The 13254-nt window shown below is 39.3% G+C and overlaps 1 protein-coding gene across 1 annotated transcript; it reads left to right on the top strand.

Annotated features, from left to right (window-relative positions):
- Positions 1–6451: 6451 nt before the first annotated feature.
- LOC146375071 (G-protein coupled receptor 26-like) lies at positions 6452–10635 on the top strand. Its single transcript, XM_084949197.1, has 3 exons — positions 6452–7652; positions 8197–8310; positions 8973–10635. Exons 1-3 carry the CDS (start codon positions 6979–6981, stop codon positions 9247–9249), a joined length of 1065 nt encoding a protein of 354 aa, XP_084805323.1. The 5' UTR covers positions 6452–6978; the 3' UTR covers positions 9250–10635.
- Positions 10636–13254: the final 2619 nt, after the last annotated feature.

Genomic DNA, 13254 nt, shown 5'->3' with positions numbered 1-13254 from the left:
ATATATATATATATATATAGCGATCAAGCAGGATGCAAAAGCGAATGTTTAAAAGAAGACAATTGACCACTGTGGATAGCAACAATCACACAGTTTGAATGCGCACACAACAACTGAACAGGCACCACATCGCCTGCAAACATAGCAAAGCCATTAACCAATCACAAACTGCATCTAAACAGCAAAGGACACTTAAGCGACTCATTTGAAAAGACCTTAGAGACAGATATCGGCAGCAAACACGAGAAAACTTCTGGTGTGCGTTAGCATATTACTCACTGATTAACCAAGCCTTCCGAAACCAGGGGCATTATTATTATCAGGTCAAAATGCGACCTTAGCATGAATGAAGACACCTGCATTAATGCGGCTGAACACGCCAGCAAGGAAGAGCCAAACATTGTGAAGCACTTTGTCAACACAAGAGCGACTTTTGTTTCAGTTGTGCTGCTTTTATGTTTGTTTGTGTATTACAGCAGATTTAAAATGATTTAACACACACAGCCATCTACCTGTTGCATGAAGCACGCTCATCTTGTGTTCACGCTGTCTGGTCGTGGTGTTTTTTTCTATTCCTACCATTGGATGGCGCCAGAGAAAGGTATTTTCAAAGAGAAACAAAATGAAAGCATGGAAATAATCCTTCGTTGTTGGTTTTTTTTTGGTCAGTCTGAACACAAATGAATAAAATTTAACTAAATCAAAGGTTTTAGGAATTACTTCTGACTTCTAGTGTCTGCAGAGACCACTGGGTGATTCTTTGTATGGCCATTTGGAGCTGTAACCTCTCACCTCATTAACTCAGTCTCTGTAAGAAAATGAAGTTGGACTTTATCTTGGCTTTGGGAGCACCTGGGAGAATTGATGTTCTTTGTGGACTTACCATCTGCTCCTGTATGAAAAAGTTAAAAACTTCTCTCTCTGTGGTATTAATTAAAAAATCAGTGCCCTGCTAGATATTTGTCATTACCTTTAATTTATAAGATGGCTAGACAGCTGCACATGTGACCACTGTTCTAGCAAATAGACTGGCTTCTCACCTTGTAGCTGGACAGTGGGGAAATCTTTTTCAATTAAACACCATACATCAAATCCATGCTTTTAATTTTGGCCCTGAAGCTAATCTGACTTAAATGATTTTTGTGGAAATTAGTAATTTTAATTTGCACCTTTACTGTGCTGGTCTCACTGAACAGGTTAATTGAAATGTTCAAAGAGCTCACATGTGTGGTGGATGGCGACAGTGGTTAATGACTCTATACTGTGTATTTAAAGGATATGTGAAAATAGAAACTGCTATATGACTAATATTGATGCGATGGTCACAAATTACATTTGTCACATGAACAGTCTACAGGTTTGTAGTGTGAGATTGGGTTTTTTTTTTCAGACTGTAACAGCAGTTTAATACAACACAGTAACTGCAGCATGACAAAGATGTTAAATGTTCTTGTTGTCTGACCTCCCTGATTCACCCTTCACATAAGATTTAGCATGTATCAAAACACATACAACATATAATCACTGTAACTCATTATTCACCACTTTCATTAGTCTGATCTAGTTACACTTAGTGATTTGTAAAGAATACACCATATTTTCCCTTTCAGTGCTCTGCACAGTTGTCAGCCTTGTACCATATTATTCAGTGTGAACATTTTCACATAATAGGGTAAATCCGTAGAGCCATTAACTTTGTGCTTCACTGCAAAGACTGCTGTAGCCTAAACATTTCATTATCTTTTTTTTTTTCATTTGGCTGTTAACTGAAATGAAAAGAGGACACTGCATGAATATTTAATTCTTTGTTGTATGTCTGAAGCTGAACTTTCTGCATTCAAAAGTAGGCATCATGTTGCATTTGAACTACTTTGGATAGATAGAAAAGAACTATCACACATATATTAGTGATAGTGAGGGACAGCGATAAAGTAAAATAATATTTCAAATGTATGGGTAGTGAATGATATCTGTACAGACCTATAGTGCACTGTTATCAGCATAATATAGGCACTAAGCAGAACTCTACTGTGCACTTTTTCACATTTGTATTTCCTTTATATTTTTCTTGAAACCTCTAAATCTTCACTGAAATCAGTTTGATCTACCTTTATGTAAAAATGTTGCCATTATTTACAACCATTGATAAACAAGAAAGCATTTATGTGGGTCATCTTTTCTATATTTTAATACCTATGTGCTTTTCTGAACTAAAACAAGACTATTTTTTTAATTCACAAAGATGGCAAATGATGTATACAGTACATCATAAATTCACTATTCCCTTACTTCAAAATCACCATTTTAAATGCTGAGCTTCAGATATAATCTAAACGCATTTCTAATTGTAACGCTTAAACCTTGAACAATCTTGTAAGGAAGACATGAATGAACCGAAATGTCTTCTAATTCAAGATCTTTAACCACACAATTCAATTCAATTCAATTCAATTCAATTTTATTTATATAGCGCCAAATCACAACAAAAGTCGCCTCAAGGCGCTTCATAGATACAGAGAAAAACCCAACAATCATATGACCCCCTATGAGCAAGCACTTTGGCGACAGTGGGAAGGAAAAACTCCCTTTTAACAGGAAGAAACCTCCGGCAGAACCAGGCTCAGGGAGGGGCAGCCATCTGCTGCGACCGGTTGGGGTGAGAGAAGGAAGACAGGATAAAAGACATGCTGTGGAAGAGAGACAGAGGTTAATAACAGATATGATTCAATGCAGAGAGGTCTATTAATACATAGTGAGTGAGAAAGGTGACTGGAAAGGAAAAACTCAATGCATCTTGGGAATCCCCCGGCAGCCTACGTCTATTGCAGCATAACTAAGGGAGGATTCAGGGTCACCTGGTCCAGCCCTAACTATATGCTTTAGCAAAAAGGAAAGTTTTAAGCCTAATCTTAAAAGTAGAGATAGTTTCTGTCTCCCGAATCCAAACTGGAAGCTGGTTCCACAGAAGAGGGGCCTGAAAACTGAAGGCTCTGCCTCCCATTCTACTTTTAAATACTCTAGGAACAACAAGTAGGCCTGCAGAGCGAGAGCGAAGTGCTCTAATAGGGTGATATGGTACTACAAGGTCATTAAGATAAGATGGGGCCTGATTATTTAAGACCTTGTATGTGAGGAGCAGGATTTTGAATTCAATTCTGGATTTAACAGGAAGCCAATGAAGGGAAGCCAAAACAGGAGAAATATGCTCTCTCCTTCTAGTCCCTGTCAGTACTCTTGCTGCAGCATTTTGGATTAGCTGAAGGCTTTTCAGTGAGTTTTTTGGACATCCTAATAATAATGAATTACAGTAGTCCAGCCTGGAAGTAATAAATGCATGAACTAGTTTTTCAGCGTCACTCTGAGACAGGATATTTCTAATTTTAGAGATGTTGCGCAAATGGAAGAAAGCAGTCTTACATATTTGTTTAATATGTGCGTTGAAGGACATGTCCTGGTCAAAAATGACTCCAAGGTTCCTCACAGCGTTACTGGAGGCCAAGGTAATGCCATCCAGAGTATGAATCTGGTTAGATACCATATTTCTAAGATTTTCAGGGCCGAGTACAATAACCTCAGTTTTATCTGAATTAAGAAGCAGAAAGTTAGCGGCCATCCAGGTCTTTATGTCTTTAAGACATTCCTGCAGTTTAACTAATTGGTGTGTGTTATCTGGCTTCATGGACAGATAGAGCTGGGTGTCATCTGCATAGCAGTGAAAATGTATGCTATGTCTTCTAATGATGCTGCCTAAGGGAAGCATGTATAATGTAAACAGAATTGGTCCTAGCACTGAACCCTGTGAAACTCCATAATTAACCTCAGTGTGTGAAGAGGACTCTCCATTTACATGCACAAATTGGAGTCTATTAGATAGATATGATACAAACCACTGCAGTGCAGTACCTGTAATACCAACAGCATGTTCTAATCGCTCTAATAGGATATTATGGTCGACAGTATCGAACGCTGCACTGAGGTCTAGCAGGACAAGCACAGAGATGAGTCCACTGTCAGAGGCCATAAGAAGATCATTTGTAACCTTCACTAAAGCTGTTTCTGTGCTGTGATGAGCTCTGAAACCTGACTGAAACTCTTCAAATAAACCATTCCTCTGCAGATGATCTGTTAGCTGTTTGACAACTACTCTTTCAAGGATTTTTGATATGAAAGGAAGGTTGGAGATTGGCCTATAATTAGCTAAGACTGCTGGGTCTAGAGATGGCTTTTTGAGTAAAGGTTTAACCACAGCCAGCTTGAAGGCCTGTGGTACATAGCCGACCATTAGAGATAGGTTGATCATATTTAAGATCGAAGAATTAATCAATGGCAGGACTTCTTTGAGCAGTTTTGTAGGAATGGGGTCTAAAAGACACGTTGATGGTTTGGAGGAAGTAATTATTGAAGTTAACTCAGAAAGATCAATTGGAGAAAAAGAGTCTAACTTAACATCAATGGTACTAAGAGTAGCTGTAGATAATATTACATCTGTGGGATGATTACTGGTAATTTTTTCTCTAATGATAAAAATTTTATTTGTGAAGAAGTTCATGAAGTCATTACTAGTTAACGTTAAAGGGATGGTTGGCTCAACAGAGCTCTGACTGTTTGTCAGCCTGGCTACAGTGCTGAAGAGAAACCTGGGGTTGTTCTTATTTTCTCCAATCAGTGATGAATAGTAAGATGTTCTGGCTTTGCGGAGGGCTTTCTTATAAAGCAGCAAACTATTTCTCCAGGCTAAATGATGATCCTCTAAATTTGTGACACGCCATTTCCTCTCCAGATTACGAGTCATCTGCTTTAGGGTACGTGTTTGAGAATTATACCACGGAGTCAGGTACTTCTGATTAGAGACCTTAGTTTTCACTGGAGCTACAGTATCCAGAGTCGTACGTAGTGAGGAGGTGAAATTATTAACAAGATAATCAACCTCTGTTGGGGTAGCGTTCAGATAGCTGCTCTGCTCTGTGTTGGTACAGGGCATTGAAGATGATAACAGTGGGTGGATTATATTCTTAAACTTAGTTACAGCGCTTTCAGAAAGACATCTACTTTGATAAAATCTACTCTCCACTGCTGTGTAATCAATTATTGTAAATGTAAATGTTATCAGGAAATGATCAGACAGGAGAGGGTTTTCAGGAAACACTGTTAAATGTTCAGTTTCTATGCCATATGTTAAAACAAGATCTAGAGTGTGATTAAAGTGGTGGGTGGGTTCTTTTACATTTTGAGAGAAGCCAATTGAGTCTAATAACAGACTAAATGCCATGTTGAGGCTGTCATTTTTAGCATCTACATGGATGTTAAAATCACCCACAATAATTATTTTATTTGAGCTCAGAACTAAATTAGATATAAAGTCTGAGAAATCAGACAGAAACTCTGTGTAAGGCCCAGGTGGACGATAGATGATAACAAGTAAGACTGGTTTCTGAGTTTCACAGCTGGGGTGGACAATGTTAAGCATCAGGCTTTCAAATGAATTAAAAGTCTGTCTTGGTCTTTCATTAATTAATAGGCTGGTGTGAAAAATTGCTGCCACACCGCCCCCTCGGCCTGTGCTTCGAGGTTTCTGGTAGTTAGAATGACTCGGGGGTGTTGATTCATTTAAACTAACATAATCATCCTGCTGCAACCAGGTTTCTGTAAGGCAGAGTAAATCAATTTGTTGATCAATTATTAAGTCATGTACTAACAGAGACTTGGAGGAGAGAGACCTAATATTTAATAATCCACATTTCACTGTTTTACTCTTTGGTTCAGATGTGGATACTGTATTGTTCTTTCTTTTTGATTGTTTATGTTTAAGTTGTTTGTTGCTGGTTTTTAGTTTGTTTTTTGTCTTTTTGGAAGCTGACACAGTCTCTATGGAGATGGGTTTTTGGGAGGGTAGCAGGAGGAGAGAAGCTGCAGAGAGGCGTGTAAGACTGCAACTCTGCTTCCTGGTCCCAACTCTGGATAGTCATATTTTGGGGGGTTTAATAAATTATGTCCACACACTACACACACACACACACACACTGCTGATCTATTGAAAACACAGTATCTCTAACAGTGTGCCTTCCTTTGCAGGGCTGGGGGATGCACGCGGTTCTGTTTTGTGCCAGAGGCGGTGGTACTGCTGCACTGTGGACTAATACCCTGGATGTAATCCAGCTGCACTGCGTCCAATTAAAGCACCACGTAAAGCTTTGAACGCTGCGCTGTTACGGCTCCGGTAACTCAGTTCTCGCAACGATTTCTGAGCTCTGGGCAAAAGTGTATCTGCTGTGAAATGTTAATAAAGTGATGATAGTGTTGCCATTTAATCTCGTCACACTGACTTGCAAAACATTCATTTAGCTATTTAAATATTTTAAAGCTTCTATTTTTTCCCCAAACCCCACAAAAACATTTCATTACCAAACTCCAGAGTTCAACGTGACGCTTATGACATCAGCCTTACCACCAGCCACGTAATCGTGCGTCGCACTTCTATTTTTACACTAAAAAGCTATTTTTGAACATGAGTGCACCAGCGTGCTTCAGACGCTGGCAGTAAAAGACAATAGACTGTAAGTGCTCAAACACAGCGACTGCTTTAAGCACTTTTTGTCCTTAAAAAAAGCCGTCCATCATGTCAGTGCGCAATTGCGCAGCAGGAACCCCCGATGTGTGAGACCAGTGACATGACCATTGAAAAAACTACCGCAGCGCCGCAAGAGAACCAGCCTCCTACTGTGACCCCATTCCAGTAAAGAAGACTTCTAAATTCCCCCACAGTAACAAGGTGAGCGGTCTCTGTGCGAATTTCCCACAACCCCATCTTCGACGCTGCTGGAAGAGTAGCTTCGTGTAATGAAGACGTTCGTATCCCGGTAAGGGTAAGCAGCATGTTCATCTGTTGGACTCATATACGTTGTGTCCACAACTCACGATGACAGCTCGCATCAGGACTGTGGATGCACTTTTCAAAAGTCTGGGTTTCTGAGAGGAAGCATGATGGACGCAGCGGACATAGTTGCCTCTGTGCTGGTTTTGGGGATTATTGTCGTGTCGCTGCTGTCCAACGTTGTGGTGCTGATCTGCTTTATGTACAATCCGGAGATCCGCAAACAGGTACCCGGCCTTTTTATTCTCAATTTGACGTTTTGCAACCTGTTGCTGAGCGTGTCCAACATGCCACTAACTCTGATTGGGCTCATCACCACGGGCCACCCCGGGGGCAGCGGTTTCTGTCAAATTGTGGGTTTCCTCGACACTTTTCTCACCACAAACTCCATGTTGACCATGGCAGCTCTTAGCATCGATAGATGGGTGGCGGTGGTTTTCCCGCTGAGCTACCACTCAAGAATACGGCACCGGGATGCAGTGATAGCTCTAGGATACACGTGGATACATTCACTTTGCTTCTCCACGGTGGCTACCTGCCGTTCCTGGGTCGGCTACAACCACCTTTACGCATCGTGCACGCTGTGCAGTGTGAGAGCGAAGGGAGCCGGGACGCAGTTCATCATTTTCACCGTGGTTTTGCACTCTCTCACTTTCCTTCTCACGCTGATCGTGCTGTGTGTAACGTATCTCAAAGTTCTCAAAGTTGCGAGGTTTCACTGTAAACGCATCGACGTCATTACTATGCAGACACTGGTGCTGCTTGTGGATATCCACCCCAGGTAAACAAGCATTAGAGATGCATTCGCTCTAATCCACCTGTCCTTTTAATACATGTGTCTTTTCATAAAATATTTCCACCCGTTGTTATTTATGTTATCCAGTGTGTAATGTATTGTCAAACAATCATTTGGATACTTTGGAGGTTAAATCATTCTGTCAGCAAATTGTGATTATATAAGAAAACCTTTATTTGGTGCATTTATTTAAATCAACCAGAATCTTTACAGATTTACTGGCTGTTATAAAGCTGTCCATCATATTGATAATTTCTATCAAAATTTGTCATAAAATTTTGGACATTTGATTGAATAAAATAACCACATTTGATTCCTAGTAACAGAATTGAAATGCTCTCTCTTTGTATATTTTCTTTTTATCTCTGTAGTGTGAGAATCTCTGATGTAATTGTCTTAGATAACAGTGCACAGTGTACTGTTCTCTTCAAGTCTGCCTCATATGTCTTCTCTTTTGACTGCTTAATTATGTTTGCATGTCTCTGGTTGTGCATACAAGGGAGATAATCTTACCTGTGTGCTTTGACAGTGTACGCCAGAAATGCTTGGATGAACAGAAGCGGAGGAGGCAGAGGGCCACCAAAAAAATCAGTACATTCATCGGCACATTTATGGTGTGCTTCACGCCTTATGTCATTACAAGGTGAGGAGCGATGTATAATGCTGTATATGGTTTGTGGATGCGTATGTGTGTGTGGGTGGGAGCAGAATCCATGTTTGTGAGAGATATTTACCACCATACTGTCACCAGAAGATGTGAAGGTTTTGTACATTTTTCTTCATTTTGAATCAAAAGATTAAAAATACATTTTTAACAACTGGCATCAAGGAGATATTGGACTACAGCTAATGATCAAAAGCTTATCAAGTACAGCAATACAGATGGTGGTAACTACTGTATGTGTAAGATAATATTTTAAATATTTAAGCTACTACATCTTTACTTCATTCTTTACAGTATAATGTGCACTCACTGTTTGCACTTGCTGTTAATAACAAGTGCAAAAAATTGCTCTTGCTGGTTTGTCCAGCCTTTATTTTGATGTAATAGGAATTTAAAAAGAAATCATCATTTGCAAGAACTTGAGAATCCACAAAAGCCACAGCCATCTGTTCAGAATCCCCGCACATAGTGATGACATTTCAGTGAAGTGAAATGAAGTGATGACATTTTCACAGTGCTGAGGCACTGGTGGAGATTCATTAAGTGTTGTAGATTTCTTCCATTTCACTCATGTAAGAAGCTGCACTTTGTCCATCAATTGTATGTGACTTTTCTTCCCATGTTTTCTCTGTTTGAGGTAGAATTGTGGAGCTTTTCATCCCAGGACCCATAAACCCTCACTGGGGTGTGCTGTCCAAATGCTTGGCCTACACCAAGGCAGCAAGCGACCCATTTGTCTACTCACTGTTGCGTCACCAGTACAGGAAGACCTGCAGCCTTCTGGCAAACAAAGTCCTCAAGAGGAGCACGTTCAACTCCTCCTCACTCAGGATAGAGAACAATGCAAGGAGAAGTGACAACTCCTCCAATGCAACCAACAATGTCCAACCACCGACCGAAAAACCCCTCGGCCAGTGAACGTCAACACAGTGACAGGTGAAGTGTTGATCTTGGATGCTGACATTTTCTTCTGAGTTTGAGATAACATAAAAAGTGATATTATAATATCAAACGTTTCTCACGTAATTACTTGTTAAGGGACAAGATATTTTGTACTTTTTATTGTGAACAAATTCAATGAAAAGACCAAAACCAGCAATGTGTTACTCCGCATCTCCGTACTTTATTAATTTGCCACCGTTTCTGACTTAGATAGCTAAATGCTCAGATTGTGCTGCTTTTTTCGCATCTGTATTCCTGAATGCAAAAATGCATTGACCGTTATTGACAGTGACATCTCTTTATTTACAGCAGATACCCATGTTCATGATTACAAGAAGCATGTCACACAGTGCTACTTACCGTAGATGTGCTTTTCAATTATTATTTGTTAACTCTCAGTAGAGTAGGTTTATTGTGGGGAGGGGGGGGGGATGTAGGCCAGCTATGTTTGTAGACTTTAATGGCATTGAGGATTTAATACAAGTGTACATCTTTTTGTACATGTTTTTCGTGATATAGCTTTGTAGCATTCTGGTAAATTTGTGTGAAATACCTAGACTGCTGTGGCATGGTAATCTAGTGACTGTTTCAAAGGCACAAACTGCAGCGCACGTGAACAAGACTGCCGCCCCATCTCCAAAATGCAGAACAAAGGAACAGAAGTATCTGATTACCTCAAGTCGATGTATTTATAAGTTATATTGTTTGAAAAAGATGCTCAAAGTGTTGTGTTCCACCTAAAGCGAATGGCTGCATGTCTTGACTGAAATTCAAGCATAACCTCTGACCTCACTCATGATGAAGAAAGCTGGATTAAATACTTCATGTGTTCATGGAATCATTTAAAGCAGATGATATTTTAAAGTTGTGTTGCACCACACTGATAGTTTTATTGAAAATACTGTACAGTATAACTGTGAGGCCTGACTTCTAAAGTGCCTATGAAGTCTCTGATTGAATCACAACTCAACAGAGGGAACACTTTTCTCAATGGTTGTGTTATGGTAAAGTGTGTGATTTTAATCCTGTTAAGTAGTCCGTTTTGTAAGTAATGTTTATTTTGTAATACAACCTCGTTATTTGGTTGCGTAAGGCAGCACAAGGTGAAATGTTATTGAATGTGGTAGCAGCTATTCGGTAATGTGTAATTAACATTTGAGCTCATGTCATATGAGTGGCTGTGCGATATCTGTGTTGTAAGACAACACTGACTAATCAGGATGTTGTGTTTTTACTTTACTGTGACACTATGAAGCCTTTAAAAGGCAAAAAAAAAAAATCTATTTATTTTTGTCAAAACTGTGTCTGAATTTTGCTAATACGTTTGTGATGATATTGCAATAAATGCTGTGCATTTTGACATTTGAAACTGTGCCAAGCTGTCTTCTTAAACATTTATCATATGTATTTTTATTGAGATGATGCATAGAGAATTCAGCAAATCTGATCTTGAACAATGCTTTACTATAGCACCAATCTTCCAACACCTTTATTCTCCCACGATGATTAAGTCATGGAGAAATAATAATTAACACGAAAAATCATTTAAGGGTCCCTCCCACTGCTGCTGCTGTTGATGTGGCAGCAGAACAAAGACTTTATACAAAAGCATCAGGATTGAAAGTTAAAGGCTTTCTTAATTGCAGAGCTTCTAGAAGGAGTGGGAAAAGAATAAAAGAAGCCACGAAAAAAGGATGGAGGTAGGCATTATCTCGCCAAATGCTGCGGCAGTTTTCAAAGGTCCTTGCTATCTGTGTCATCTATCCTACTTAAATCCAATGCAAAGCAAATTGAATCAAAAATTTGAAACAATCATGTCTTGTCACAAGACAAAACTGCCCCCAGTAAATTGAATTATTCACCAAAAGGGCAAAAGATGAGCTGACCATATCACTGTGAAGCACACCAAGTGAGGGCAATTAGCTGAAAGTATTCAGTGAGTTTAGAAGGAGCTCCAGTCTGGAGGTGTGTGCATACCACATCTCCCTGGGAGATTTAGTGAGTGGGTAGTGTAGTGGCAGACACAAACCTGCCATACACGAAATGCTGTGTACAGACCTAGCGATTAAGTCACTGTGCGTGGGAAGGACAAGAAAGCAGAGGAGGAAGAAGAACATGAGTTTGCTGGATGACTTCATGCGACCCGAGTGTCAGGGCACGACGAAGGAGTGGCGCTCGCTACAGTTCTCCCACTCTGACAAAGTAAAAGTTGTTTGTGTAAAAAAAAAACATTTACGACCATGTGAGGTAAAAATTCAGTTCAGTATCAAAGGATTTATGGTTTTATGTGAGCTTTAAACGCTGTACAAATTTGACTTCCTGATCAGATTATGTCAGGTCTCTTAAACTGATCAAGCTCAATTTAAAATGTCAGTGCAGTCACCGTCTTTACAGTGTTGTCTGAGTTTATTGAACAAGCTATAACAGGTCATCATACCACAATAGTAAAGTAGAAGTAGATTGCAGTAGATTACACAGAATACAGTATGTGTGTGCAAATTTATCATAAAGGACAAAGCTCATAAACAAAATATTAATAACTCATAAAAGCATGCAAACATGGCAGACCCTCTAAATTCCTGAAAATATGCAGTGATGAAGTTTTAGAGCTAAAGAGCCACTACAATCTAAATGTGGCATTTCACACGGGTGTTTTAAAAGACTGTAGCAAAATAAATTGGCTGTCAAATTTGTGCAAGACTGCCACAGTAGCTGGAGTCACCCGTGTGCTGCAACCTCTTTTAATCAGCAGCAGCTACAGCGAGCTGAATAAGAAAAGAATCACCGTGCACACACTGAGAAAATGTAACTGACTCATCTTTTTAATTTCTGTTAGACAATCTTTCACCGTGAGCTCCCTCTGGTCTGCTCATTAATTGCAGAAGCACATAGAAGGGTTTACATACAGTATTCGTAGATGTTTAAACATGACATATCCGAGGAAAACAGCAGATAATGATGATAATGAAGGCATGACTTTCTTTTATGTCCCCTTGTCTCACTAGGCCTCTATTCTCTAGTTTTCTTTGTCTTTAATCTCCAAGTATTCCTTATATAGCAGTTTATCCTAATCTCTTCCAGTAAATCTACCAGACAAACCACATAATATGAATCATGGGAATGTTGGGCTTAAATGTCAAAGTTTTCCCCATGCCCTTAAGCAAACAGCCTGCCCTGCTCATAGATGTAATAAAAAGATCATCTATTTTTGTCCAGGAATGCCGCATTTGTTTTTTGTTTTTCCCCTGGGTTTTTATTTTTTATTTATTTTTTTGTCCCCCAAACCACTGCAGAAATGTTTAAAGAGTATCACTGCCTTCAAGCGAAAACCTCATACTACTGTTTTCAGTATCTTCAAGGACTTCATGGTTAATTTTAACATTCCCCAAATTTATAAAGGCAATAATTCAAAATTTAAAAATAAAATAAAAAAATCTGATTTGAAAGCTTTTCACATGATAAAATTAATGAGCAGCAAGAGTTATTTGTTTTGATACCATGGATAACTCACCATAAGGACAAAGTCCACACTGCGTGTTCACGTCTGCAGCAAAAATGTCAGCAAATATTAAATTAATAGCATTACAAGTCTGTTATGCTCCAGCCATCTGTTCAGCTTGTAAACATTGATTCTACTGCTTATGGACATGCCAATATGTGTTTATGTATCTGCATATTTTGAGCATTAACTGAATACTGATGCCCACTTGCTTTTCCAAAATGAGACAAATTTAAACTATAAAAAAATGATTTAAGATGAGTGGTCAAAGAGGTCACTTTCACAAACTGGTTCAAGCTACAATCATGTGAAAAAGAAAGTTTTATTTGTAGTCCCATGAAAAATAAAGAGCACCATTACTGAGCAGTAACTGAGGGTCAGTAGCAGCTAGGTCCTGCTAATTAAATGCACTTAATTAACTGATTATCAGTAAGTGTGACCACCAGTTTTGGCATTTTGTTAGTGTGGAGCATCTTGGTGTG

This window comes from Perissodus microlepis, chromosome 13 (genome assembly GCF_051167445.1).
Source record: "Perissodus microlepis isolate ML-2025 ecotype Zambia chromosome 13, ASM5116744v1, whole genome shotgun sequence".
NCBI lineage: Eukaryota > Metazoa > Chordata > Actinopteri > Cichliformes > Cichlidae > Perissodus > Perissodus microlepis.
Note: the sequence above shows the minus strand (reverse complement) of the source record. Positions and strands in the feature narration are given on the sequence as shown.